The 26,467-nt window shown below is 35.0% G+C and overlaps 1 protein-coding gene across 2 annotated transcripts in view; it reads left to right on the top strand.

The window, feature by feature from the left end:
* Nucleotides 1–26,467, top strand: part of UBR3 (ubiquitin protein ligase E3 component n-recognin 3) — a gene marked incomplete at its 5' end in the record, with an annotated part of 104,502 nt that overhangs the window by 41,830 nt on the left and 36,205 nt on the right. Inside the window, 11 exons of one of the 2 annotated variants that reach the window (XM_083865237.1) lie at nt 2,355–2,451; nt 2,887–3,028; nt 5,259–5,363; nt 6,237–6,410; nt 8,078–8,538; nt 11,758–11,846; nt 18,367–18,516; nt 19,075–19,208; nt 22,667–22,777; nt 24,284–24,484; nt 25,287–25,423. In XM_083865237.1, the coding sequence (XP_083721363.1) occupies nt 2,355–2,451; nt 2,887–3,028; nt 5,259–5,363; nt 6,237–6,410; nt 8,078–8,538; nt 11,758–11,846; nt 18,367–18,516; nt 19,075–19,208; nt 22,667–22,777; nt 24,284–24,484; nt 25,287–25,423 (1,801 nt within the window). Of the gene's footprint in view, nt 1–2,354; nt 2,452–2,886; nt 3,029–5,258; nt 5,364–6,236; nt 6,411–8,077; nt 8,539–11,757; nt 11,847–18,366; nt 18,517–19,074; nt 19,209–22,666; nt 22,778–24,283; nt 24,497–25,286; nt 25,424–26,467 lie in introns of both variants that reach the window. The other variant, XM_083865236.1, reaches the window with a different exon arrangement.

Genomic DNA, 26,467 nt, shown 5'->3' with positions numbered 1-26,467 from the left:
CAGTGTTCCATTACTGTGTCCTGTCACTGAGCAGATAAGCCTTTAGAAATCTGAAATGCTCCATGTGCTCTGGTTGTGCTTCAGGCTAATGGCAAAGCTGGAAAGGGATTAACTCCTTCCTCCCCCACATACCTCCCTTGAGAACTGGGAAGGTTAGAGTCTGGAACTTTGCTTTGAAACCATTTGGTTTCATGGATTTTTTTTGGGGGGGAAGTGGTGGTTAATGTAGATATTAGTATTGTAATAACTTGTTTGCCTGTTTTTGTACTGAGAGATTGAAGTGTCAATAAAGATCTTTTACACAAATTAACAAGTAGTAAAGTAATTTTGTGAAACCAAAGTTTTGGGAATTGATTAATTTTGGTTCTTTGATGTGTAATTAGGCAGCTTAACAGCCATGTATCTAAAATAACTTAATGCTACATTTCCTTATATCCTGTCCAATTTCTGGAGCTCATTACATGCTGGTCTTTTTCATAACACAATGTGAAGGAAAAAGAGATAGCTTATGTTATTTTTAATTATAGCACTTTATATTTAGGAAATCTAATGCTGATTACACAGTCTGGAGTTTTTTGTATATCATTTTCTTTTTTTAACTTAGGTAAACAATTTATTCCAGAGGTAAACTGTCTTAAGTATCTCATCTATAGCATTGAATAATCAAGTGATTTATAACACTATACAGATCCCCTTTTTCTTAAAGTAATAAAAGCTGAAAAATCTTCTGCAGGAATAAAAGCTGACATGGCTTTCTTTACCCTCTTAAGTGTTTATATTCTTCGTAAGACTATATAGGTTCTCAAACCCTTTGCTTTTAAAAATTGTAGTTTGTGGCCTGTCACAGTTAAAGCAAGTCATGATCAGATCAATTCACTCTAATCCTCTAATCCCTTGTTTCCCTAAATTTGAGGGGATGGAATCTACTTTTTGTTCACAGATCCCTACATTTTGCTTCCATTAACCATCATTTAAAAAAATAAAAGCAACCCAAACCAACTTCCAGAGCCAGGTTCTTTCTACACACTGTAGATTTGTGTGCTGAAGATGAGCTCTGTGTGCATTCACTGTATGGCTCACTCAGTCCTTTTTTCTCATTATGCATTAGCTGCCCAAACAAGCTTGGTGTGTGTTTCAGGCTGCAATACTAAATTCTGTCCAGAAAAAAATGTTGTTTTGTTTTCGTTTGGTTTTTTTTTTTTTTTTTCCACAAAGTGAATTTGATTGTATTTCAGTATTTCATACATAATGGAAACTTTGCTAAGTGCTCTCCCTCAGCAGACTATGAGAATATCTGTTAGCCTTAGCAAGGGTTAATATATAGAGGATAGACCACCAGGTATGAATATAGACACTTGTCTTCCTGCCTGGGGAAAATTAATCTCAGAAGTGTGGTAAAGCTGCTTATTTCTGCATGTGGAAACTCTGAAGAACGTTGTAAGCACTTGTGTTGTGTTACGCCTGCTGGTGGAGCTAAAATTCTGTTCCGCTGGCTTTCTTCCTTGTTTTGGGGTCATTGAATCTTGCCTTCATTTTTTTGTGTTATGAGAGCTAAACACTTCAAAACAATTCACAGAATTAATGTCTTCATTTGGCTTTAGATTAGAACTTAGTTTTGTTTTTAATAACTTACTTTTGTTTTTAATAAATAGAAAAACAAAAAAGGCCATCAAATGGAATATTTTTGTAGGCTGTTTAGACTTTTCTGTTTATGATTGCTCTGAACAGCCACTCTGCATGTCACTTTAGAGCTACTAAATTAAATAGATGTAACTAAGATTTTAATGCTGAAATGATACCTAGGTACTAGTTAGAAAACAAAGGCATATTTATAAAAGATTGATCACGAATATTATTTGATACAAAGCTCGACCATTTTTGATACTGAACAAGAAATTGTGTTGTTGCAGCAATTTTATTCATTACACTTAATGGTAAAATATCACCTACCTGCTAACAGCTCCACAGTCTTCCTAATTTCAAGAGGCTTGTGCTTATCATGAACCAACTGAAAAATAATGTAAACCTTTTCTCACATGTGCTTGGAAATGAAAAAGAGCAAAACAAGATGCATACAGAAATGTTGTTTTGGGGGTTGCTTAATAGAGTGTTATTTTTTTGTTTGGAAGTCAATCAAAATTTTGGAAAAAATTCTATTTTGATAAATAGTGGGAATTATGAGCATAGAAAGTATTATTAGTAAGAATTATTATAAATTGCTGTAGTTTGCCAGAAAAAATTATATAATAGAAGTGACACAATTAAAGCTAGTTAAGAAGAGAATCAAGAGAATCTAAAATAAGTGGTAAGGTCTATAAAGAGAATGCTAACATGTAATTTCTTTTAAACAACAGCTGAAGTTTGGGATAAGGAATTTGACCCTGTCATGGTAATACTTCGAACAGTTTACCGTAGAGATGTGCAGTCTGCAATGGACAGATACACAGCATTGTAAGTTGGATCACTTTTAGATATGCAACATCATAGTGTTGCCCATTCTACAACAATTTTTTTTTGTTTTCACTGCCTGGTAATGCTAATCACTTCACCAGTGTTTTCAAGCCCTAGATTTGTTCTTGAGTAAATAGTCTATGAATTTACAAGCAGTATCAGAGTTTTGGTTATCTTAGTCTGCTACTCTTCCATAAATGTTTAAAAATACGTCTGAAGGGCTACAGACAAAGTAGTGAATGTCATCACAGATAAAATACTTAACCAAAGATATTGTTTAAAAATTATTTACAACTTACTTGAAAGAGTTTTATCTATTTTTATCTTGTTTATACACAAAGGTACACAAAGCAAAGTTTATCTATAGCAGTGGCAGGTTTCTACATTATTGCAATGTTTAATGGTAGTGTCAACATTTAACATTTGTTTCCACAGCTTAAAGCAAAGTGGCAAATTCCCTGGAAACCCATGGCCTCCTTACAAGAAGAGAACACCACTACACCCAAGTTACAGAGGTCTCCTAAAGCTTTTGCACTGTAAAACCCTGCACATTGTGCTCTTCACACTTCTTTACAAGGTACAGTCATGATTCACATTTAGTGCGTTGGTTTACTTCTACATTTTTATGAAGTTCTTAGAAGCATGATATTTTAAAGTTTATTTGGAGTAGTCAGATTCAATTTTATATAATAGTTTTGGTTTTGGTTTTGTTTTGTTTTTCAAGTCTAGTACAAGTTTTTTTCCTACCACTTTGATTATTTCATGAATGATTGTTTCATATATACACACACTAAGTCAGTACCCAAGTGGATGAAAGATCCTGTCCCACTTTGAGGAACACTGTATTAACCATCAGAGTTGCCATTCAGATTGTTCTTCCATGATGATTGCAGGGAGCACAGTGGAGTGAGTGGTGTTCCTTTGGCTCCTATTGCAGAGTTTTAAGGCATCAGCAGTGCCTGTTCAAAAATACACAACTTGAATGGCTTTAAATCCTCAATGTCAAATAAGGCTTGTAACTGCAGTTGTTTCTAACATCATTTCCCAAAACCATTCTTGGCTTTTGGTAATTTTATAGCAACTGTTTTTCAGGGCTAGTTGGTCCCTTTAAGTTGTGTTTGGTTTTATCTTTGATAGTTGGCTGCTGTCTTCAAGAGAAGCACATCCTTTTTGAAGAGTCCATTAATCAGAAAATGGACTTTGAATCTGTACTTAGAAAATGTTTTCAAAGCAGTGTGCTGCAGAGGCAGATGAGGGACTATAAAAATTGCTTTGTTTGAGTAGTTTTTCGTGGGCAGACTTTTCCTTTTGTGCTCTTTTAAGTGCTCCCAACTTACCTAAAACTCATATTTTGTTTCACTGTTAAATTTCTGTTGAATAGAAAGTATCTGCTGTACTGCAGGAAGGCTGGTGAGGGAAAGGAGAGCTTGGGACTACGTAGAAGGTCAAATAATGTTTTGACATGGAACAAAAATGGAGAATATAGGGAAGGAATGCATCGTCTTTTGCTGTCTTTCTTGGGCATCTTTGGCCACTTCTTTCTTTTATTCCATTAAGAGACTTCAAGGGCTTAAATCTTGAGAACCTTAGCCATTACTGGGTTGCTGTTTTAGCTGGAATACCAAATACTTTTCCACCAGATTTATGGATGGTAGAAAACATATAGTGCTTGATTTTTTGGGTTGGCTTAAATAATGCCTGCACTCTTTATGAAATTTTGCCAATTCATGACAGCCTTTATTATATCTCTTGGCTTTTGGGACTTCCTGTGGAAGAACAGTAAACTATATTTGGTGATGTTACTTTTCAGAAGCATTGGTCAGTACGACTTCGGATTCCAACTGGTGCAGTTACACATGCTCTTCATATTAGCAGAATACTGAGTCCCCTTTTTGATTAAATAACCTCTGTCATCTCAGGTTTGGTTGGGCTTGATTAAATCAGCTCCTCAGTCACTTTTTAGAAAAGCTATTCTAAAACAATATTATTTTTAACAACTTTGTCTCTCTGATATTTCTAATGGCTTTGTCTACTAAGAAAATTCATCCATTCAAAACCAAGTCATATTTAAAACTTTACTAGGCTACACTCTAAAAATACTAAATTGTATAGTAGCCTGTCTGCAAAGAAATTTTAAACATATTTTCTCACTTACTTTTTTTGGTAACCTGCTTTTTTTGCCATTTTCCTTCCTTTAAATCAAAATATTCTCAAGAGGAAAGTTGTCCTGGTTTTTAATTTTAGCAGTACTGGTTCTTCCTCTCAATGCATTGAAAGCTGTGTTAGAAGAAAGATATGGGCATTTTTAATTTAAAGATAAGGTAGTTTATTATTTGTAACTAAAGAAGATTATGCAAAGGTGGTTGTGATCTAAATTGGTGTTAACCTGGGTAGTATTCCCAGTTTTGCCAGCATTGCTTATAGGACTAGGACCTTGTGAGGCCTTTGGTGGTTGATCACATGAAAAGGGGAGAGAAGGCTTGGAGCAGCTTTTTGCATTTAACTGCAGTAGTGGTGCCTGTGCAACTGTACCTGTCACTCTGGTGTTAAAGTAAATCGTAGCTTGAACTAGTAATGGCTTTAAGGTACAAATTTGTTTGACTGGAAAGACATAAAATCAAATTTTGCTTTTGTGATGATGATCAAAAGTTTTGATCAAACCTCAAAATAATTTTAATCAAATTTTAAACAAACAGAAATATCCACAAAAACTGAAGAGTCCAAAATGTATTATCCAGAACACTCCTTTTTTAGTTTAGATGTACTGAAGCCCTAATCTTCTATGATGTGTCTCTTTTCCTACCTAGATATTAATGGATCATCAGAATTTATCAGAGCATGTGCTTTGCATGGTTTTATATTTGATTGAGCTGGGATTGGAAAATTCTCCTGAACAAGAATCAGATGAAGAGGTAAGAATAAATACCATTGTTTTCTTCAAAATACAGTGGTATTTTTTTAATGATTCAGTAATCTTTAAAATTAAATTCTACCATAGTAGTTAGAATGAAACATCTTTATCAACTTATATAGGGAACAACTAATAAAACAATAAAAACATACTGTTGTGAGGAAGAGTATGGTATCTTGTTGTTTTTCAGCAGTTTCTGTATATGTAGTCTGACAAAACACATTGATTAGATCTTTATTACTCTATAAATAAGTACTAGAAATTCTGCAAAAAAAATTAAATCATTGAGTCCAAAAATCTCAAAATTTTCAACTGAAACCCTTATCACTGACCATTTTATTGCTACAGAGTTGTATCTTCTAAAATATGTGAATTAGTCAGAATTTTAATTCTACTTTTAATGATATCTGAATATAAAGAGCCATTATTTTTGTGATTCCAGATTCCCTTCTATTACCATAGTGTTTTTTTCACTGATCAACACTGCTTTTTGACTAAGAATTTGCCACATTTTTTTCCAGAGATTGACTTCTGTATAGTTCTGATTTTTTTATATTAATCTTAGATTGTACAGCTTTGGATTACTCTCTGGAGTTCCTTTTACTTCTGCTAGCTAGCACTAATGGCTGCATTTAATTATATTCAGGTAAAATACTTAGACATATGTATTTATCAGCCCTCTGGTCCTTATAGGCCTCACATCAATTATCAAAAATTTTAAGAGCTATATTAGCTTTGTTGAGGTACATAATGTTCAACATACTGTTCCTATCTTGTGGAGATATTATGGCCTCTGCAATATGGTTACAAAAGCAGCATGAATTATTTTAATGCATAAGAGAAAGCGTACCAAGGGTTTTCTTAATTGTTTTAGGAATCTGCAGGTGGACAGGAGCGCTGCCACGATAGTTGGTTTCCAGGTAGTAACTTGGTTTCTAACATGCGTCACTTCATTAACTATGTCCGAGTAAGAGTACCAGAAACTGCTCCTGAGGTGAAGAGAGAACCACCTGCAAGTACAAGTTCTGATGGTTTAGCTTCATCACAAGTAAGTGGATACAAATTCTAGATTCTCTGGGTTAAGTTGTTGCCTGTGTTGACATTTTTTGTTAGTTTTGTTACTGTTTTTATGAATTCATTAGGGTATTTTTTCCCTTCAGCTATTTTTCTATATGTACTTATAGCAGAAATAGAAGTTATTTCAAATGACTCCTCCTTCCAAATGATGTATTTAATGCCTTTTTTTGTCCTGAATCTACCAGAGTTCAAGGCGGAAGAGCCTCCAGAGAGAGGTAGATCTGTGTGCAGTTTGTTCTCCTAAGCAATTAACTAGCAACATGCTTTAATTGTGCTCACCTTAACATTCAGTGGAATCTTCTAATTTTCCTGAATTTCCTTTTAATTCATATTGCAAGGGCTCGTGCTTTTTTCATGTTCTGGATGGTAATCTTAGGTGGTAGACTTTTAAGCAATAAAATGCCATTACATTTTTAATATGTATTTGGAAATAAAAGCTTCCTATCAAATATAGAATGCCGTTGATAGCTTACTGCTTGAGCTTTGTGTTTAGGCCTGTTTGATCTTGCCAAGATACTACTAACATTGATTATGTAGAATAGTCTCAGCTTTCTTGAGTCTAGGTAAGTTTAACCTTATATTGAAAGTGGTTTTGAAATGATTTATAGCAATTTTTTGTTGTTGTTGTGAAAACAAACTAAACTGGCTATGAATCTTTCAGGTGGGATCCTGAAAGATTTATAGCCAGTAGATGATACAATATCTGTGTCAGTGTTGGTTTTGTATCTATTGTGTACAGCATTTCAGATTACTGTGTGCCAGATGTAGTGAAATACAATGGATTTCTTTTGCATGTTCATGTCAGAAAAACAGACAAAATCTAAAGTAGGGAGGTGGCATTAAATAGATTAAAACATAAAGAAGGTAGGTGAGGTGATGTTCAGAATCTCATTTTTATGTATGATATCTCTTAATTACTCAGCCTTCTGAGAAGGAGAGGGTAAGATGTTAGTGTGCTGAATTTCATGTTCAAAACCTTGAAGAGATATTTTTCTGCTGTGGACTCAGTATATGTATCCTTAATTTGGTACTGCAAACAGGAGTAGTATAAGGTAGATGTAAATGGGCTCTGTCATTAATGTAACTGCACTCATATGCTCACCTGCCTTGGACAGCAAGTTCTGCTGCCAAATAGGGTACGTGCTTCTGGATCTTACCTATTAAGTCCAGGTAAAATGCACAATGTCCATGGGGATGTGTGGGCTCACCTGTATTCACCTGTGTGACATAATGAGTTACATTGTGCAGCAGTGCTCAGTAGACTTGAATAAAGGCATTTAAATGGCGTAAAGATACTGAAATAGTTATTATTCTAGAAAAACTAAGAAAATATTACTTGGATAACAGGATTGTTAATTAGACTAGAGTAAAACTAGTTGTTACTTGTTTAACATGTTATGGGTATTTTCCTTTAGTACTTGGCTTTTTATGCAGTTGCATGTAACAGACTTGAACAAAAATACAATATGCAAGTTTAATATTTTACTGTCCTAATTTTCAATACATTTTGGGAGTGCAGAAGAATTTTTAAGTTTCATGCTCTTCTTCCTAGCTTCAAATATTTTCCATAGTTTTAGAAATGTGTGCTCTTTATACTTGTGTTTTTGCAAATTAATCATGATGATTTTTTTTCCCAAGAACTCAGGGACAGCTCAAGTGTTCAGTTTGGTGGCAGAACGTAGGAAGAAATTTCAGGAGATCATCAATCGGAACACCAGCGAGGCAAATCAGGTGGTTCGGCCCAAAACGTCGATGAAATGGTCAGCACCTGGTGCAACTCCACAGTTAACCACAGCCATTTTAGAAGTCAAGGAAAGCATACTGTCTTTGCTGATTAAATTGCATCACAAACTCTCAGGAAAACAAAACTCTTACTATCCCCCATGGCTGGATGATGTGGATGTTTTAATCCACCCAGAAATTCCAAGATACTCTCATGGAGATGGAATGACGGCAGTAGAAAGAATTTTACTGAAAGCCGCTGTACAAAGCAGGTTGAATAAACGTATCATTGAAGAGATCTGCAGGAAGGTGACGCCTCCTGTACCACCAAAAAAGATCAGTTCTGCAGAGAAGAAAACTTTGGATAAAGAAGAAAGGTAACATTAATAACAAAGGGGCAGTAGAGGGACAGTGTATGTTGTGCATCTGTTGATTGATCTTTAGGATTTTACACTAAAAGAATAAGTCTTAATTCTACAGTTCTCTTTATCTCGTTTGAATATACATGATTTACATGGGTACTGAGGAAGAATGTGTACCTTGCTATTTTAGATCTGTAAATTATAAAATTTCAATAATTTAATGTGATTTACATGCTTATCCTTTATGTTACCATTTATAAAACTCATACATACAAAAGTGTAGAACTAAGATTGTGTTAGCTTTTGTGGCTTAACCTGAAAATAAGTTAGAATTTTTATTTGTACTGTCTGTTCATTCACGTGCACACATCATGCCATAATTGTTTTGGGGTTTTGTTTACTATATATGGGTTTAATAGTTTTACGTTTTTTTTGCTTGTCTGACCCATTCAATTTCAAAAGTATGTTTTTAATTTTTTTAAATGATTTTTATTTAAAAAAAAAATTTGTATTTTTTTATTACATGGCCTGAAAACTCATATGTCATGGCTGAGTGGGTTTTTTTTTGTTTGTTTGAGTTTTTTTGGGGTTTTTTTGTTGTTGTTGTTTTGTTTTGTTTTGTTTTTTAAGGTTGGACAGTTTTGAGTTTAATTTGGGACATAATGAGTCTTGAAAGTCCCCAGAATACTAGCAGTATTGAAACTGAATGCAGAGACCCTGCTTCTATTGGGCTTTCAGCAAATGTTGTGTTGGCATGAGAGTCCTATGGAAGAGGAATCAGCTAGGAGGTGGCAACTAGAGCTGACAAAGAGGTGAAAGCTGGAAATGGCAGGGGTAGTGTTGAAAGTGGGATAGAAGGAGAAACCTTGTGGTCAGTGTACCAGTGGAAAAAAGAGAAGACGACAGAGCAAGTGATCAGTTTATGTGGGAAGATTCAAGCTGGCAAGCAGGGATGTTATGAAGATATATGAAGAACTGGGTTGTCAGGATGAAAATACTCAGAGAAGAGTAGCAAATGAAAAGACAAAAAAAAGTTTTTAGTGAAAATCTCAGTGGGGAAGAATGGTGTCTTGAGAGTTGCTAGGAGAAGGAGAATGCAGAATAGAAATGCAAATGTCTGGAGAGTATGAGGGACAAAGATTGGCGTTTGGGGGATGTCATAGACTCAGCTGCAAAGAAGAGTTGGCTGGAGTGGGAAGAGACTGACGCTTGGCTGATGCAAAAGGCTGGAATGTGAGATTTGAAGGGAGTGGACAGTGGATAGTATTAGAAGGTTAGGGGATAGAAAGTGGGGAATTCAGGTCAGAGTACTTAGCACAGTAGTTGAAGTAGAGAGCATAGGTTGGAGTGAAAAACAGGACTATTGAGTTCATGCAGTATTTTGAATGGTTTATGTAATCAGAATATGTAGTTATGGTTCTAGAAATTAGATTAGAAAACTGCAGTCGTCTGACTCAGTTAATTTCTGGATTACTTTTATTTTTCTGCTATTTTTATTTGTTTGAAAATAAATTTTTCATTAAAATCTCTCGGATATGTCCCCCCAATTCTGGTTTTGTATCAGTGAAGACTGAGCAGACTGTGAACGTTAAGCTGTCGCCTTTTTTAGCTTATTTCAACATATAATGGCATCACTCAGGCAATGGATTGTTGCCATAGAAACTGAAATACAGACCTAGAAGCAAGCTTGAGCTGCTTGCAGTATTTTTTCAATTGCAGTGTCATATTCCCATGGGCCATCATGGAAAATTACTGAGCTGTACCGAATCTGTCAGAGTTTTGTTTATGTCTTCTTATTAAATGCATCTATTTACAGTCACTCTCCTTTTAGTCAAGGTGTTTATTGAGAAATTTCGAGGGAGAAATAAATAAAATCCAGTTTAATGAATGCTCTGGTCTGATCCTCAGAATAATGAATCTTAGTGATGTTGTAAATGGAAGTTATTTTGAGAAATGGTGACTGTACAATGTAGCAGATAAATGGGCAGAGATATTTGGGTCTTTCAGATGCCTTTAAGAAAACAAGTTGGAAGCTTTGACTTAAAAACAAGTCACCTCAGGATGACAGGTTACACTGTATGACCTGTTTTGGGTCTGTGCATGCCAGTTCTGTGCCAGGACACTGATAATCAGACAGGGCTTGAGACTGAAGAGGACTCACCCATCGGGGTATCAGATGCTGAGTCTTGTTTTTAAAGCCCATGTTAGTTATCTGAGTCATCTCTGAGCAGTGGAAAAATGCATTATAAATGCTGATACACTGAATTTGTAGCTATGATAGAGCTGCTGTAGCTGCACTGGGGAGGTGCTGTGTAAACCACTCAGCTGAGGGCATTTTCTGTGTGGTGAGCAGCTGTGGTGTAGGACTATTGTTTGGTTTTCCCACTTCCACTTTCCCATCTCCTCTATTTGTAAACTCATGTCAATGTTAGTAAAATTAATGTCTATTTTCTTTATCTATTTTAATCCATCAATATTCCCCTACCCACTGCAGTATTTAAATAGTAAGATAGGCCAGAGTAAGTCTCTAATGTTTACCATTTGTAATCCCAGAGCTGTAACAAACAGTGAGGAAAAGTTAGTGGAGTCAGCTTGGCTTCAGGGAGATAAAGGCTCATAACCTGGATGCAATCTCAAGGTTCTTTAAATCCCAGTATAAAAGCTGTTGGTGGCCAGTATCTTGGGTGGAAGTGAGGGAGAACGAACCACTGTGAGGAGGCTTAGCTGAAAAATAAATGATTCATAATTGTTTGCTACACCATCATGCTTGATATCAAAAGGGAGTGAGGTTTATTATTACTGTTACAATTAACTTGCAAATGTTGGTTTCTCACAGAAGTACTTGTTTTTGTACAAATGACATTACTCTCTCATTTTGTTCCCATATGTAATAGATAAAAAAGTTTCAGGACTAAAGTCTTGACTTATTTTTCTTATGATGTTATCGCCTAATCTGTTAAAAGATCCTGTGGTGAACACTTTTGAAAGATGTTTTAGGACAGGATTTTGTTCTGTTTTTTCAGACTCAAAAGAAAGTAACACTAATTTCTTTAAACACTCTGCTTTAGAAAAGCAAAAGGTTCCTTTTTTAGGCTTGAAAATTATTCCTTTATATCACCCTTAATTTGGAATGATACTGTTTAAGGTGGTAATTGTAATCAGCTTGACATTTAAAGGGGTTTTTTTGCTCCATTATGCCTGCTTATTTTTCTTCTTCCCCTTTCTTTCACATAGACGACAGAAGGCTAGAGAAAGGCAACAGAAACTGTTGGCTGAATTTGCCTCAAGGCAGAAAAGCTTTATGGAAACTGCCATGGATGTTGGTAAGTTTTTGTGTGGTTGACTGCTTGCTTTTATGTCTCTTCCCACATGTTAGTATTAAGGTTTTTACTCAGTTTAAAAAACAAAGACACACACAAAAAAAACCCCAAGCATCAACCACTCTAGTCAAGCAGGAAACCCTCCCCTCAGATGATACTTTTGTATGTACTTGTTAACAGTATACTTCTTAGGGAGCTTAACTTTGTTTATAGGACAGATATTACTGAATACATAATTGCTAAAGAATAGATCAAATCTGTAGGACATAAATTTATTTCTTGTTTTTGTTAATATACAGTACATGCAATTATTAAATGTGTGATACATTTTAAAGTATTTACCTTTAATATAAAATATCCCCAAATTAGTTTGGCTTTTTAGGATTGTATTCTTCTTTAATTTGTAGTAATAGAATTTAAGATTATTTCTCCATAGAGCCTCAAAGTTCAGTAAGGTGAAAATTTTGCCTTTTAAATGTGCTTGTGGACTAAGGAAAACATAATTTTTAGATCACCTCAGTTGCTATAAGTGATAACATTGTATCCTATTTCAAATACTGGCTTTACAGCACAATCAGGTCTTGTTTTTCTTGAGGATGAGTTCTTTCAGATTCTTCTGTCTAGAAGTGCATAGTCCTGATTAGTTTGTGTTCAGCTGAGGAATGAAAAATATTTTTGTCATTTGGGTCACTTCACAGAAAATTTGCACTTCTGAAAGATAAGAAAAAGTGGGAATCTTCCCGTGCCTTCCATCAAGTATCATCTTGCTGTGAAGTTTTGATTTAAGCGTTGGTTAAAAACATTTTGACAACTGTACTTGCTGAAAAGGTCTGTCTTCTGAAATTGTTAAATGCCCTTCAGTTCACAGGTTGCTGAGAAGATTTATTCATTTATACCTTTTAAGGTTTTGAATACCTTACCAATCTTGGATAGGGCTCTGAGCAATCTGGTCTAGTGGAAGATGTCCCTGCCCACAGCAGGAGAATTGGAATTTGATGGTCTTTAAGATCCTGTCCAACCCAGACTTACTAAGAGTCTATGAAATTAATCACTATATATGAAGTTATGTTTGGGGGGTGTGCAATACTCTTAATTTTCATCTGTGAACTTTGTATTGTAAGTCAACTTCATTAAATGGCAGCTGTTTGTTTGTAATCTATTTTTTGAAGTAACGAAGAAGGGAAGAAGAACCTTGCAGCTCTCCTTATTAAAAATTAAGTTTTTATATGGTCATGACTAATTGAAAGTAACTGGGAAACTTTGATTCTTCAGTCACTTAGATTTTGAATTCTCCAGTATATATATATATATATGGGGTGTATATATATGAAATCAGATGTGTGTATATCTATATACATATAGATATACATATTGATGTACCTGTCAATAGCTGCATAGCTATATTTCCATATATACAGAAATGTGCATAAATACTTCCATGCATAAGTTTTATAAGCTATGTTTTAAGATAACTGCTTTGATTTGTGGATGAATCGTGGTAGCTAAATCAGTAAATTACCCAGCACTTCTTTTTGTGAAGGACTGTGAACACTTAGCTTTTAGTTAATTAATATTAAATTCTCAGGTGGGCAGACCTGGGCCTTTGTGTTTATGATTGTGTGTTAAAAAGTTCTTGGGCATGCAAGATTTAAATCGCTTGCTTCTTTGCTTCTTAGTGTTTAAAGAATTAATAACTTCAGATGCCTCAATGTAAAATGTAGTGTTTGTTTTCAGTTATACCGGATCATGCACAGCACTTGATAGAACCAACTTAATGAACTACATTTTCATGAAGTTTATTCTACATAAAGACATTTGGCAACAACTTAATGGAATTCCAGGCATTGTGTTAACTAATAATTACTTTGCCTTTTCACTAATTGTTTTCAGTGTCTTCCATTTTCTGACTTTGTTGTGAGACTACACTGAAGTAGTACTATAGTCCAGTAGTAGCTTTTATGTTCTTACTGGCATTAAAATAGCTCTCATTAAAATAGAAAGTAAGTTCATATACCATTGTAGTGCATGGGGTTTGTTTAAAAATCTAGATTAATTTTTGCCAGGAATATTTTCTTCAATTTGTTGATCTAAGTGGTTTGTTTAGCTGTGAATGCATTCTGTATACGATACAGAGAACTACTGAAAACATTGCAGAAACTGTTGTTACTCTACTTTTAAAGCAAAGACACAGTAAGAATTCTGAAACTAGTCTTTCTGGAGTGATTCAATTTTAAACTATTCTTATGTAATTCATAGGTCTACCCTGAATTGTAGCATAGCAGTGCTGAAATAGCTGAAAATAAAAAAATCCTTTCATACTAAAATCAGTAGGAATTCATTTCCCTCTCGCAAAAGTCTGTTAACTGTTACTTTTCTCACAGATTGAAGCTCAGCAGTAGGTTTATTTCTTAATTTTGTTCACTTGTTGTAACAGTAATAATACTGTCAAAAATACGAGGATGAGGCCTCAGCTCCCCTGTTTTGTCACTGTTTTAGTTGGTGCTATTTGGGCAGATTTATGTTATTATCATCATCATCATCTTTTAAAACTTTAACTATGAGAAGTAGATGTGATTCACTGGTAAAATGTGAGAACTTTTGTAATTGCTTTGGAGTATATATAAAAAACTTTATAATACCTTTCTATTGACAGTGTAGAAGATTGGAAATACTCTGAATATAAATGTGTCTAGGAAGAGATGGGAATAATGGAGAAGAGCCAAAGCTTAAAGGTTATTTTATTATAACCCATATAATTCTTAGTTTCTAAAGTGTTTAATAAAGTGCACAGAGGCACTGTTAATCCCCTGAGGTATTCCTCTTTGATTGTTGGGATGCTGCAATGAAACATGGCTTAAAAGGAAGTTACCTAATTATACGTTAATTATTCAATATTAACTGTGTCTCATTTTCTAGTAGAATTTATTTATTTGAATCGACATACCCAAATTCATCTGAGATTCTGAAAATAAAGGTTGGCATTTTCTTTCACATAGTTACTGTAGAAAAAAAATCCAATTATGTAGCACTTTCCATTTGTGCCCCCTGTTACTTTCTATTTATATTCTGTGACATCTGCAGAACTGCATTGCCATTCAAGCTTGCCTGGAAGTAATTAGGTGAAATTTAGAAACAGTTATGTTAATGAACTAGGATAGAACAGCATCCACTGTGCTGTCTTTAGCTGTTTGACTGCAGGATAAACAAAAAAAGGAGAAAAATAAATTAAGAAAAGTGTTCTAAGAACACCAGATAGAGCTCTTGAGGTGTCTGAGGAACTGTCCAGAGAGTCAAAAATGTGGTGCTGGTTTCAGCTCCAGAGGCCTTCCCGCTCCTGGTTCCAACTCCTGGTTCCAGCTCCTCTGGGCTCTTTGAGAGCACTGCCTAAGGATGAGACCATGGTTTATCTTGTGATGTGCAACTCTCGGCAGGAGATTTTTGAAATTCACAATCTTTAGAAGGGACTTGATAAGAACAAAACTAAACCACTCAGTTCTAGGTTATAGTAGCCTTTAACGAATTACAGTTGTATTTGTAAAGATCTGTCTGAATTTTATAAAATCAAAATATGATCCATTCCAGGCAAGCTGCTGAACTACTTATCGTATTGAAAATTTGTAAATTGGTGAAGTTGTTAATTATAAATGCTAAGATATCTTTCATTTCTTCAATAGTTTTCATGTCTCTGAAGTGGCTGGTGTGATTTTTAAACTTTTTTAATGCATCCTGATAAATATGCAGATGATCTTTTATGTCTTTCTTACAGTGTGTGTCTTAGCAGGATGTCATTTTGTCCTTCATGAAACATTCCTTAGTTAGACTTAAAAAGAAGCACAGAGTTTTAATGCAAGGTGACATATATTTCCTAACACTCAATCTTCTGAACCCAGATAGAAAAATAAATTAGGTACTGATCTCTTGAGAATTTATATGCTGGGTCAGGGCAAAGAATATTAGCATACTAATGGTTGCTTTGATACCAAGGGACCACTTTGACACAATGTGTACAGCAGGACAAATGTTGACTACACTCAGTGGATTGTGAACTATATTTACTGTGTTTACAAAGCCCTTTTGCTTTTAGGGTTTTGCTGGGTAGAAGCAATAACAGAGTGCACCCTTAGCTCTGGAGAGTAGAAATGAAATTAAATTCAGGTAGCAATGCATTCTGCAGTACATCAGTGTGCTAGTTTTTAGCAGATTGATCATTAATTTGTTAGGAGGTAGGAAGTGCTAGATTTTTGTAACCTTATTTCTCTACTTCTGTTGGTACCAAACTAAACAAAGAGCTTAACGATTCACTTCTAAAAAACTCTTGAGAACTACAGGCTCTTCGCTGGATTTCTGTCACAGTTTAAATTTGTCCATCATCCTTCAGTGTTCTAAGGTTCATATTTATTCAATTTGTGAAATAATTCCTAAGGACAAAGAAAAGTTCCAGAACCCACTGTAAGGGGTTGAGGTGTACTACAACACAAGACAATTCTCATGACAGAAATGTGGTGAACTGATACCAGTACCTTGTGTCTTACCTTGTATTTTTCATTGGCCCCTTCTTCACACGCTGACATCATTAGGACAAGTCTGTGAAATCAAATAGATTAAATCTTTGGAGCTAGTTTAAGTGAGTAATTAAGGTTTATCAGAGTCCATTCAAAAAGAAGTGAGGGGTTTTGTTTGGTTACAATTTTTCTGGTATTCTTACTTATTTGAGATTTTAATTTCTTGTCAATATATCTTTGTTTTCTTTTCCTAACTCAGGTGCAAATAATTTTATTAGGACATCTTCCTTGGTGCTGGTAGCTTACTTTGCTTGAAAGTTTATTGTTCACCAGAGTAGCCTAGCTACATCCACATCTAAGTAGTTGTGAAGGAAACATGCACTTAATCATTGAGTTCTAAAATTAAATTAGCCTGATTTTTATGTGCCTGCTCCCTATAGGCAATAAAAGTATAAATTGCATATATTGAACTGATTTTAAACACCTTTTAAATCCTAAGTTCTGGGGTTTTTTTTCTTCAGGTTAAAAACATGCAATTTATGATGAACAAATGGTATTTTGTAAATTAAATATTGACAGATTTTGATGGCTTCCATTGAATTGCCCAAAATCAGTTTGATACATTGTGTTCTCCTTCTGTGCTTCTGAAAAATACTGAATGGTTGCATATTTTCTGTTATATTGACAATATTTTAGAAAAAGAGAAAAGAAGGCTGAAACTCTAGTCCTTGTCATTTCTTGCATTTGGTACATAGGTGTACATGATCATGCATTACACAATTATGAGGTGATGTTAGATATAAAAAGTAGCATTTAGTGTTTACTTCTTCCCTTCTGTGCTACTGTTTGCTTCTAAGTTTCCTGGATGTTTTGGACATTTGCAGTTGATGCATTGTGCATTTTATTTCACTGTACATCTGGCTGCCACTAGATGGTGATAGACATGTGTACAATATTAACAACTGCACGTCAGTGAAGATCAGGGTTCATTTTCGTATGACCCTCAATAACTGACGAGCAAATCATTACTTATTAGAACAGTGTAACTTTGATTCAGCCCTGTGAGCAAGAGCATTGCATGGAGCTTTTTATAGCAAAGAAATATTCTGCCTGGCACCCAACATGCCTCTCCTTATGGCAGCAGCCTCCTGTGCCAAACTTGCAGTAGACTTTGAGAAGACAGCAGTTCTGAAAGCAATTCTGCATGAAGACTGTTGCTATACTCGAGGTTTTTGGATTCTCTACCCAGCCTACTTAATCAGAGGGATAAAGGGTATGGTTGAAGGTAGGAAAGAAGTGTTTTCCTTTAGAAAAATTATGTTCTAGGAAAGACACAAAGAACCCACATGTTCTAGATCAAGAGCCTGAGCAGCCAGGAGTGGATCATTTAGTTCTAAGGTGCTTTTCTTTCAAGGCAATAAGGAGTTCTTAACTTGGATTGTAACATAACATAAAACGGCTTGCCCTGAAATCAGCACCACCAACTGTCAGGTGATCAAAGCTATGTCAAGTGCAGTGGCTTTGATACTTCAGAGCTGGGCCTTAGCTTTGAACATTTCTGTGCACCTAGGATGAAGCAATGTGGACCATGAAGAAAACAGATAGTCATTTTCCTTCAAATGGTTGTTTCAGTCAGCTGTGAGTAAATGTAGTCTTGCTAGAGAGTCATATTGTTGCCCTTCATCTCTCTGTGTTCAAAGTTTTCAATATAATATCTAATGAAACAGAAGTTAGATCTCTGTTTTGTAGAAGTTTTAAAGATATTAAGTTTAATACGAAACTCAAATGGAACATTTAATTCCACAGGGAGTAATTTTGCCTATGGAAGAACATGTATTCCACTTTGTAGGTGTCTTTCTTGGAAGCAGAAAGGTTCCTTTCAAGCAACTGACAATGTTTTAGCTGTAGATAAACTATAGAAATTATTCTGTAGTTTTTTCATCACTACCTCACTGCAGATGGAAATCCTCAATTAGATTTCTTTACTTCTGTTTAATACAAATTTTCTTGTCTGTTTTTAGAATCACCAGATGCTGATATTGCCATGGAGGTGGCTACATCTGAACAGCATGTTTCTGAGGCAATATATGACTGTGTTATTTGTGGACAAAGTGGCCCTTCTACTGAAGACAGACCTACAGGGCTAGTTGTACTATTACAGGCATCCTCAGGTATGAATCTGTGGCTTGTAGGACAAACAGTGTTTCTGCAGCTTTTGGCAGGTGTACATAAATCCTGTGAAGTCTGGAAGCACAGGGTTTCCCATTTTTTTTGTAGATGGTTGTCTATGAGACACATAAGGAACTTCTAAAAATTTGGGGGAAAAAACAAACCGTTTAATTCCCTCCTACTTTATATTAGCCATTGCAAATACAGCAGTGCATTACAGACCTGCAGGAAAATCAGGAAGGAAAATCAGGAAAAACTGGAAAGAAAAGAAAATTAAACAGCCATCAGTTATCTGCATGTAGATACATGTGATAGTGGATATAGATGTTTGTATATACACACACACACACATATATATAAATATATATATACACACATATATGAAGTATGTACAAGTGCAAAAGAACAGCTTTCAGTATTTAGATTCTTGAGGAAGTTTTTACTTTCTAACATCAACAAAACGCATTATAGTTGCAAACCAAAATTGCCTGTTTGCTTTCTGAATTGTTTGGCCCGTTGTTACCCACTGCACTTCAGTGTGTTGCTGCGTTTCTTCCCAGTGCTGGGGCAATGCCGCAATAGCACTGAGCCCAAGAGACTCCCGACTACTGAGGAGGAGCAGATCTACCCCTGGGACACCTGTGCAGCGCTGCACGACGTGAGGCTGACAACTCTACAGCGATACTTCAAAGATGTAAGCATTTCAGGGGAGCAAGACGACTGCTTAAGAAAAATTTGTATATGAAAAGATAAATGAAAGTACAACTTAGAGTTCTCCTGGTTTCATTTCTACGTTTAGTGAATGCTTTTCCATGTTGCAGTCATTCTGAAGTGTTTACATTTGATAGGGTCCTTAGTTTTAAATAGTTTCTGGCTTTCCCCAGTTATATTTTTGGCAATAGGCATCTAGTCTATCTACAGGCTACACAGGCATTAAACATCCACACAGATACTCTCTAAAAGGAGGTATTTCACAATCCAGTGTCACCACACAATTGAAATTTCACTGTCTAAGCAAACACCAGCTCACTTGTAGCCCTTCAGAGAACTCAGTCAAGGAATTGCTCTTCATCAGGTTAAATATTTTGGAAACACAAAGTAAGTGAAAAGAGTTGTTTTAATCTGTAACGGATTTCTGAGCCGCTACAGAGAAGGGGAGTATGAATGGATGGGAAGGAGAATGCATTCTCTTCTCCTGAATCCTCAACTCTGTGTGACATCTGGAGTGCAATTTTACATTAATTGATAGTAAATGTCTCCTTTGCAGTTCTGTTAGCTGATCCAAACAGAGTTTTACATTACTTCAGAAAGCCAAGTTACAGCTTTTCACATTTAATTTTGAGAACCAATTCTTGTTGCTTAGCAGGACATGTTCACTTGAAGACCTTTGTGGAAGGGCGGCCTGTGACTTCCCTTGCTAGTGCCTAAAAGAGCTATAGTAAGATAAATGATTTCTCAGAACAGTTGTGTATTTCAGGGAGAATAATATGGAACCTGTGACCCTAAATTAGCTTCTATAGACTAGTCCTAGGTGAGATGCCAGCATTTCAGTGTATCTAACTAAATAATGAGCCTTTACAAGCTTGAAGTTTGCCTTTAAAGTGGAAAAACTGGCAGTTTTTATTCTAACACAATTGCTGGCTTTTTCATAATGACATCACAAATAACTAAAATTTGCCAACTGCAGCCAAGGTTGCTTATGTAGATTAATGTAGAGTAAAATTCATAAATTGTTTTGATACACTCCTAAAAATTGGTCAATCTTTTCAGAAAACATCTTATTCTAAGGAAAATATCATGCATTTCCTTGCTAGAAAGTGAAACTGAAAGACCGAAGCAAAAAATTATTTTTTAACAAATTAATTTTGGCTGAGGAAGAATCTGTGGACGAGCTTGTCTTCTTTTGACATTGATGATATTGATTTAGTGTTTCAGATAGTTAATGTTTTTGCCTGCTGAAGTCATAAAAAGCGTGGAAGTAGTGCTGAAGTGGAGCTTTATTTTTATGTGTTTACATACTACAAGTGGAAGGAGTTCCAAGCAAAACATTACCAAACTTGATCTCACTAAAGCTTGTATTTCCCTTTCTGTGCAATAACACTACCAACAGATTAGTCTAACATGCACTGTAATGCAATGAGTAAATGCATCCTACTTTCAAAAATTCCAGTCCTGATTCAAACATCAGTTGAATTAGCTATTTTTGCTTTCACGTTTTCAGGTCACTACTGTGCTAAAAAAAAGTCTCTGCACGAAAGAACTAATCTTTAAATTGCTTTGGACATAAAAATGGAAGCATCTGCTAGTGTCTTGAGTGTCTTGTTCAGCTGAGCTAAGCAATAGGAAGTCCTTTCATTTATCAACCATGTCCTCCCCAACAAGTGTCCTTCCTCTAATAGATTTTGGAAGGCAAGTGAATAATTTCATTTAGATGTAAAAATTTTAAGTTATGAAATATGATCTAGCTTACTCTGCTAGAAGGGAAAAAAAATCAACAAAATGCCATTCAAAAGCTACATGCTGCATAGAAAATGGACAAAGCAGATAATTTCTTTCCATAGAGATTCAGTCTTGTACTTTCTTAGCTGGAATTTGATGCTTGCTGCCAGGGAGTAGAGCTCTTGCCCATTAAAGGAAAAATCATTGAAAGTAATTATTTTTACTATGGAGAGGTATGACAGAAGATTAGGAGATAATATTCTGAATTGATAGGCCTGTTTCCAGAATCACACAGTACTCTGTAACCAATAGCTTGATAGAAGTGTGCTCCATCCCAGTCCTATGGCTTGCTTTGGACTCTCATTTATTTCTGGGCTCAAGAGTAATAGAGTAAAGCCTTCCTGGCTAAGACTTTGAGGTTGTTTTGTTGGTTGGTGTTTGGGTTTTTTGTTTGGTTGATTTTTGTTTGTGGTTTTGGAATTTTTTTTGCAAGTGCTACTCAGTAGCCTCGTTAGATATATGCAGTAAATAATGATTTTTCTGAATGAAATATTGGTCCTGTGGGACTTAGCCAGATATGTCATATTATTAATACTGCAGTCTACTGAATCATGCAGGAACTAGCAAGAGAGAGTCTTTCCTATTTTATGGCCTGAGAGGCTCACAGCACATTATGAATGACAGTTTGAGGCATGGTAAACAGGAGCATGTCCCATAGCTAAAATTTGTAATTTTGTTTTGATTTCCTGCTCATATGCAGGGGAAAAAAAAGGGTGCTAGGCCACCCTTAGAAAATGCAAGTATCAGAGTTATTAATGATACTCTGATTTTGCATCATACATTTAAGACCATTTTAGAATCAGTCTACACTAAAAATTATTTTCCAATTCTGGTAGCCATAAATCTTTCTGTGTTCTTTAAATGTATAACCAGAATGTACATTTCAGTCTGTATGAAATATTTGAGAAATGGAGACTTAATACTAAGACTGACTATAGTTAGATATTCTGCAAGAGAATTTTCTTGAATTCCTTATAAATTTGTCCGAGGTGATTGTTTCTTCAGGTTACTATTTTCTGAAAAAAAATACCAGTGGGGTAGCTTTTTTGGACTTGTGGGCTGTAAGTGCAGCCTTCCAATAAGGCCAATGTTTTCCAAACAAACCTAGTATACAACTGAGTTCCCTAAACAATTATTTGTTCTCTTTTCCAATTATGATAAGTTATATATGATACTGTTTGACACCTCATTAAAACTCCCAGGTATTTACACTGAATTTTAATAACAAATTGTGGTTTAATTATATAACTGTGATATTGTTATTTGGTTATCTACAAAACTGAATGAAATGTGTTGGAACAGTATATTTCCCTTGTAAATAGGATAACTTCTGCTATTGGAACAGCTGTTGGAGTTAGAGCCACCTTCATGCAGTAATAGAAGAAGTTCCTTAAAGAAGTTATCTTAAGTGAGAAGAACTGCAGAAGTTTAATTTAACTATTGGAAAGAGTAGCATAATAGCAGCCATGTCAGTCAGCATAAATAAACACTTCTTATAAAATGGAATTTTTTATTTATTGGCTCACAATATCTTTTAATTAGGTAGCATGCTAACAAAAATCTATGTATTTGTAAATCTTGAAGTTTTGGTAAATGCTTTTATAGCTTTATATATAATCGTCATTTTTTCTTACTGTTGTTGCTTTGTTTTAGAGTTCCTGCCTACAAGCAGTGTCAATAGGCTGGGAAGGAGGTGTTTACGTACAAACCTGTGGTCACACTTTGCACATAGATTGTCACAAATCTTACATGGAATCCTTACGGGTAAGTAAAGCTGAACATCATTGTTGTTTATTTGGATCTGAAAGGCTTTTACTGAAATCAGTTGGATTTATGCTGTTCAAATCAGATCAATCAAATGTTTTGTATGAATGTACAGAATGGTTTTATTAGATTTCAGGAACTTAATCTCTTATTGCATCTTGACATTACTAACAAAAGTACTTTGTTTTCAGTTATTCTGATATGTCAGAAAAAATCTTGCACAAAACTAACCAGCACAAAAAAATAAAGATTAACTGATGACTTCTTGTTTCGTATGAACCAGCATTTTTGTTCAAGATTACTTTGTAGGATATTTCTTCAGGTTTTGTGTTTGGTGGGTCTTTTGGTGGGGTTTTGTTTGTTTGGGGAAGGGGATGGTTGGTGGGGGAGGGTGTTTGTGGTTTTTGTTAGTTTGTTTTTATGGTTTACGGATTTCTTTTCATTTTGAGAAAAACTGGGAGCAATTCCTTGTATTTTTAGTGTCAGCATTGCTCATACTGTGAAACTTAACCTCTAAAGAAGCTAGGAGGTGGGCAACCTTTCTTGGATCCCATGATGAATTGTTCTTTTCCATATTATTTTAGTTTGCTTGCAACAGTAATTGTGTCATCAAGATAAATATAAAATAACATAAAATTTACACAAAGTAATAATATAGCAGCAAAATCTGGACTTTTATGGTAGAGTCTCACTTTACAGAATTTTGGAAAAGTGATTTTTTGCATCTTATAAATTCTGAAGTAATTTTTCTGATGGATTTTTTATTAACTTGGAATTTGTTACTCTGTGTAATTGTATTCTTGAAGATTCTAGATTATTTAAGTGAACTTCTGATCCTAGCATGTTTTACTAGCATCTAGATGAGTGCATAATAATTTTGACTATTTACTACCATTTTTAAGAGTGAAATAATTTATACAGACCTGTGTTCATCTGGATAAAACATTTATTTTTACATAATATAGTTAGATATCATCATGGGAAACCGTGGAGGCAACTCATGAAGCTTGAAGCCAGGTTTCTTGCCAGTTAACAGGAATACTGAGGACACATCCTTGTTTTCCAAACATGTACTTCTGTGTCCATTCTTTCATCCTTCATGTGATTCAAGAAATAATCAGGGTTCTTCTCATGCTGCCTGCTAATGGCTACTTGATTAGAGTTTTTTCAGCCTAATCAGATTTTATCGGAATTGTCAGAAAGAGACAACTGACATGAAATGTTGGAAATAATCCATTGAAGTCTTTCTACTTTATGATGAGGATATTGTTGACAATGTAGAGTGCTTAAAAATCAGGAAAATTGATTGAGTTGTAGGATTGCAAGACAGTCTCTAGTAGCTAAGACCTTTGTCAGTAAAATGGGGAACTATTCTAGTTATTCTTTTATTACAGTTTTGGGTTTTTAGAGGGTTTTTTTTTTTTTAAGCTATACACTTGAAATATCAAGCTATCAAAACTATGATTGTTTGCAAATTTCAGCTACATCTTCTTTACTTTCTTTTAGAATGACCAAGTCCTCCAGGGTTTTTCAGTGGACAAAGGAGAATTTACTTGTCCCCTGTGTAGGCAGTTTGCCAACAGCGTTCTTCCTTGTTATCCTGGAAACAACATGGAAAGAAGTGTTTGGCAAAGTCATAGTAACAAGTGTATGCAAGATCTTGTGCAAGAGGTGGAAGACCTTCAAGAACAGCTGGGAACTTTCCCAGTAAGCATCAGTGTAAGGCAGAAAGATCCTTGTTAATTTGCCTCTACCTTCCTGTTTTTACGTTATATTGCATTTGTGATCTCTTAGAAACCTGGCAACCTCGGAAAGTTCACTTTCTTCTGATACTGAAGACAACATACTATTGTTTTCTTATCAAGAAACTTAGAGCATTTATTGCATTACCTACTAAAAACACACAGTTGAAAGCTATGACAAAATGTGATTAATGTATTTTTTTTATTGACTACATTTTCAGTTTTCTCTATAGTAATTTACATAGAACGAAGTCATGTAATACAAAATATAAATTCCATGCAATGAAAAAACAGCAACAGTCTTGTAACTGGAAGCTATGTAAACAGTGTCTCTTAAGAACTTTGTAAAGTATGGACTATTTGTTTTAGAGAAAGAGCAGTTTGTAGATGCTCTTGTTATAAAGCTTCATGAGGTCCTCTGAATGACAGAATAAAATATATTAAATTTTGTTACCTTCAAGTCTTGATGGATATGCTTTGTCTTTTTGTGTACTTGTAAAGTGCAAATCTACTTTAAAATAGCACAAGCACTGAGATTCTTAAACTTAGCAGATGGACAAAATAGTTGTTTTCATATTCAGAACAAATCAGAATAATTTATCAAAATATTCTGACACTTCTGTGACTGAGGAATAGTGATTTTTAATGCATATTTTTTCATAACCCGCAAATGTGTTTTACAGATATGAAAGTGCTACACTTTACAGTCCACTACTGCATTTCTTCAGGGTAAATTAACTAAAATTCTTTTGTGTCTTTGTTCATAGTCTGAAACCAACCTGAGTAAAGAAATGGAATCTGTAATGAAAGATATAAAAAGTACCACACAGAAGAAGTATACAGATTATAGTAAAACTCCTGGATCACCTGACAATGATTTCCTGTTTATGTATTCTGTAGCCAGGTGGGTATGATTTTCCTGTTGTAGTATTTCTTCTGTATTTCTCACTAATGATATTAACCACTAGACAGGTTTCTTCTTAAAAAAAAAAAAGGTATTTAAAAATATCTGATCCTCTCCAAAAAGGACTTTTTGAATACTCAGGACATCAAGGTTACATTTTCTGATTTTCCTATATTGGCATTGTGCAGTATGAAAAAATATGCCTCTCAGTTCATTTTTACTATGTGTAGCAGTGGACAAACGCCAGAGAACATTGTGTCATGTGCTTTTTTAGTTTCTTCTTAATTCAAGCATTTGCTTTCTGTATATCAAAATTTTATGTTGCATTTCTTGTTTTACTTTTCTTTCCCAAATTGTCAAATCTACTCTGTCTTCTGCAGAATTAGGGGGTTTTTTTCTGTATCACTGCCATATTGCTAGTTTTTTAAATCACAAGGTGTTTTTTTATCTCTCTGCCACACATTAGTTTTATTTACTTAAAGAAGGTGACAACAGGAGCTTTTTTATTACATCAGCAACCAGGAATTTCTCTTCATGTAATCTTTAGACTTCTAAAAAAGTGTTGAAACCAGCAGCATTTTCTTTGTGATGTTTGATTGTAGTTTTAGAGCTGTCAGTGTCACATAGACTCCCCAAAAAAACCAGTTCCTCCTTCTATACCATAAATGTTAAGGTACTCTGAATGGTTCATCTATTTAGAGTTACTGTAATACCAAGTTTTCCCATAAGGAATTAAAATACTCATTAAGCAAATAATTTTATAAGCTCTGACTTACTGAGGCCTGCAGGGAGGATGCTGACTGCAGAGAAACTGCAAGCATAGAAGTGATGCCATGGAGTAGCATTTTTTTATTGCAGTTTCATAAACTCTGGTTGCTGAGTGTCTTTAGTATATAAGCAGTGGAACTATTCAAGGCTTGGCTCAGCAGGACTCTGGATAATCAAATCTAAGGTTCCACTTTTCACAGAAGGTTGGACCATCTAATCTCCAGAATTGTCCTCCAATTATTTTATTATTCTATTAATTCTATTGGATTATTTTAT

Source organism: Zosterops lateralis (genome assembly GCF_965231275.1).
Source record: "Zosterops lateralis genome assembly, chromosome: 7".
Classification (NCBI taxonomy): domain Eukaryota; kingdom Metazoa; phylum Chordata; class Aves; order Passeriformes; family Zosteropidae; genus Zosterops; species Zosterops lateralis.
This window is presented reverse-complemented; position numbering and strand designations above follow the sequence as displayed.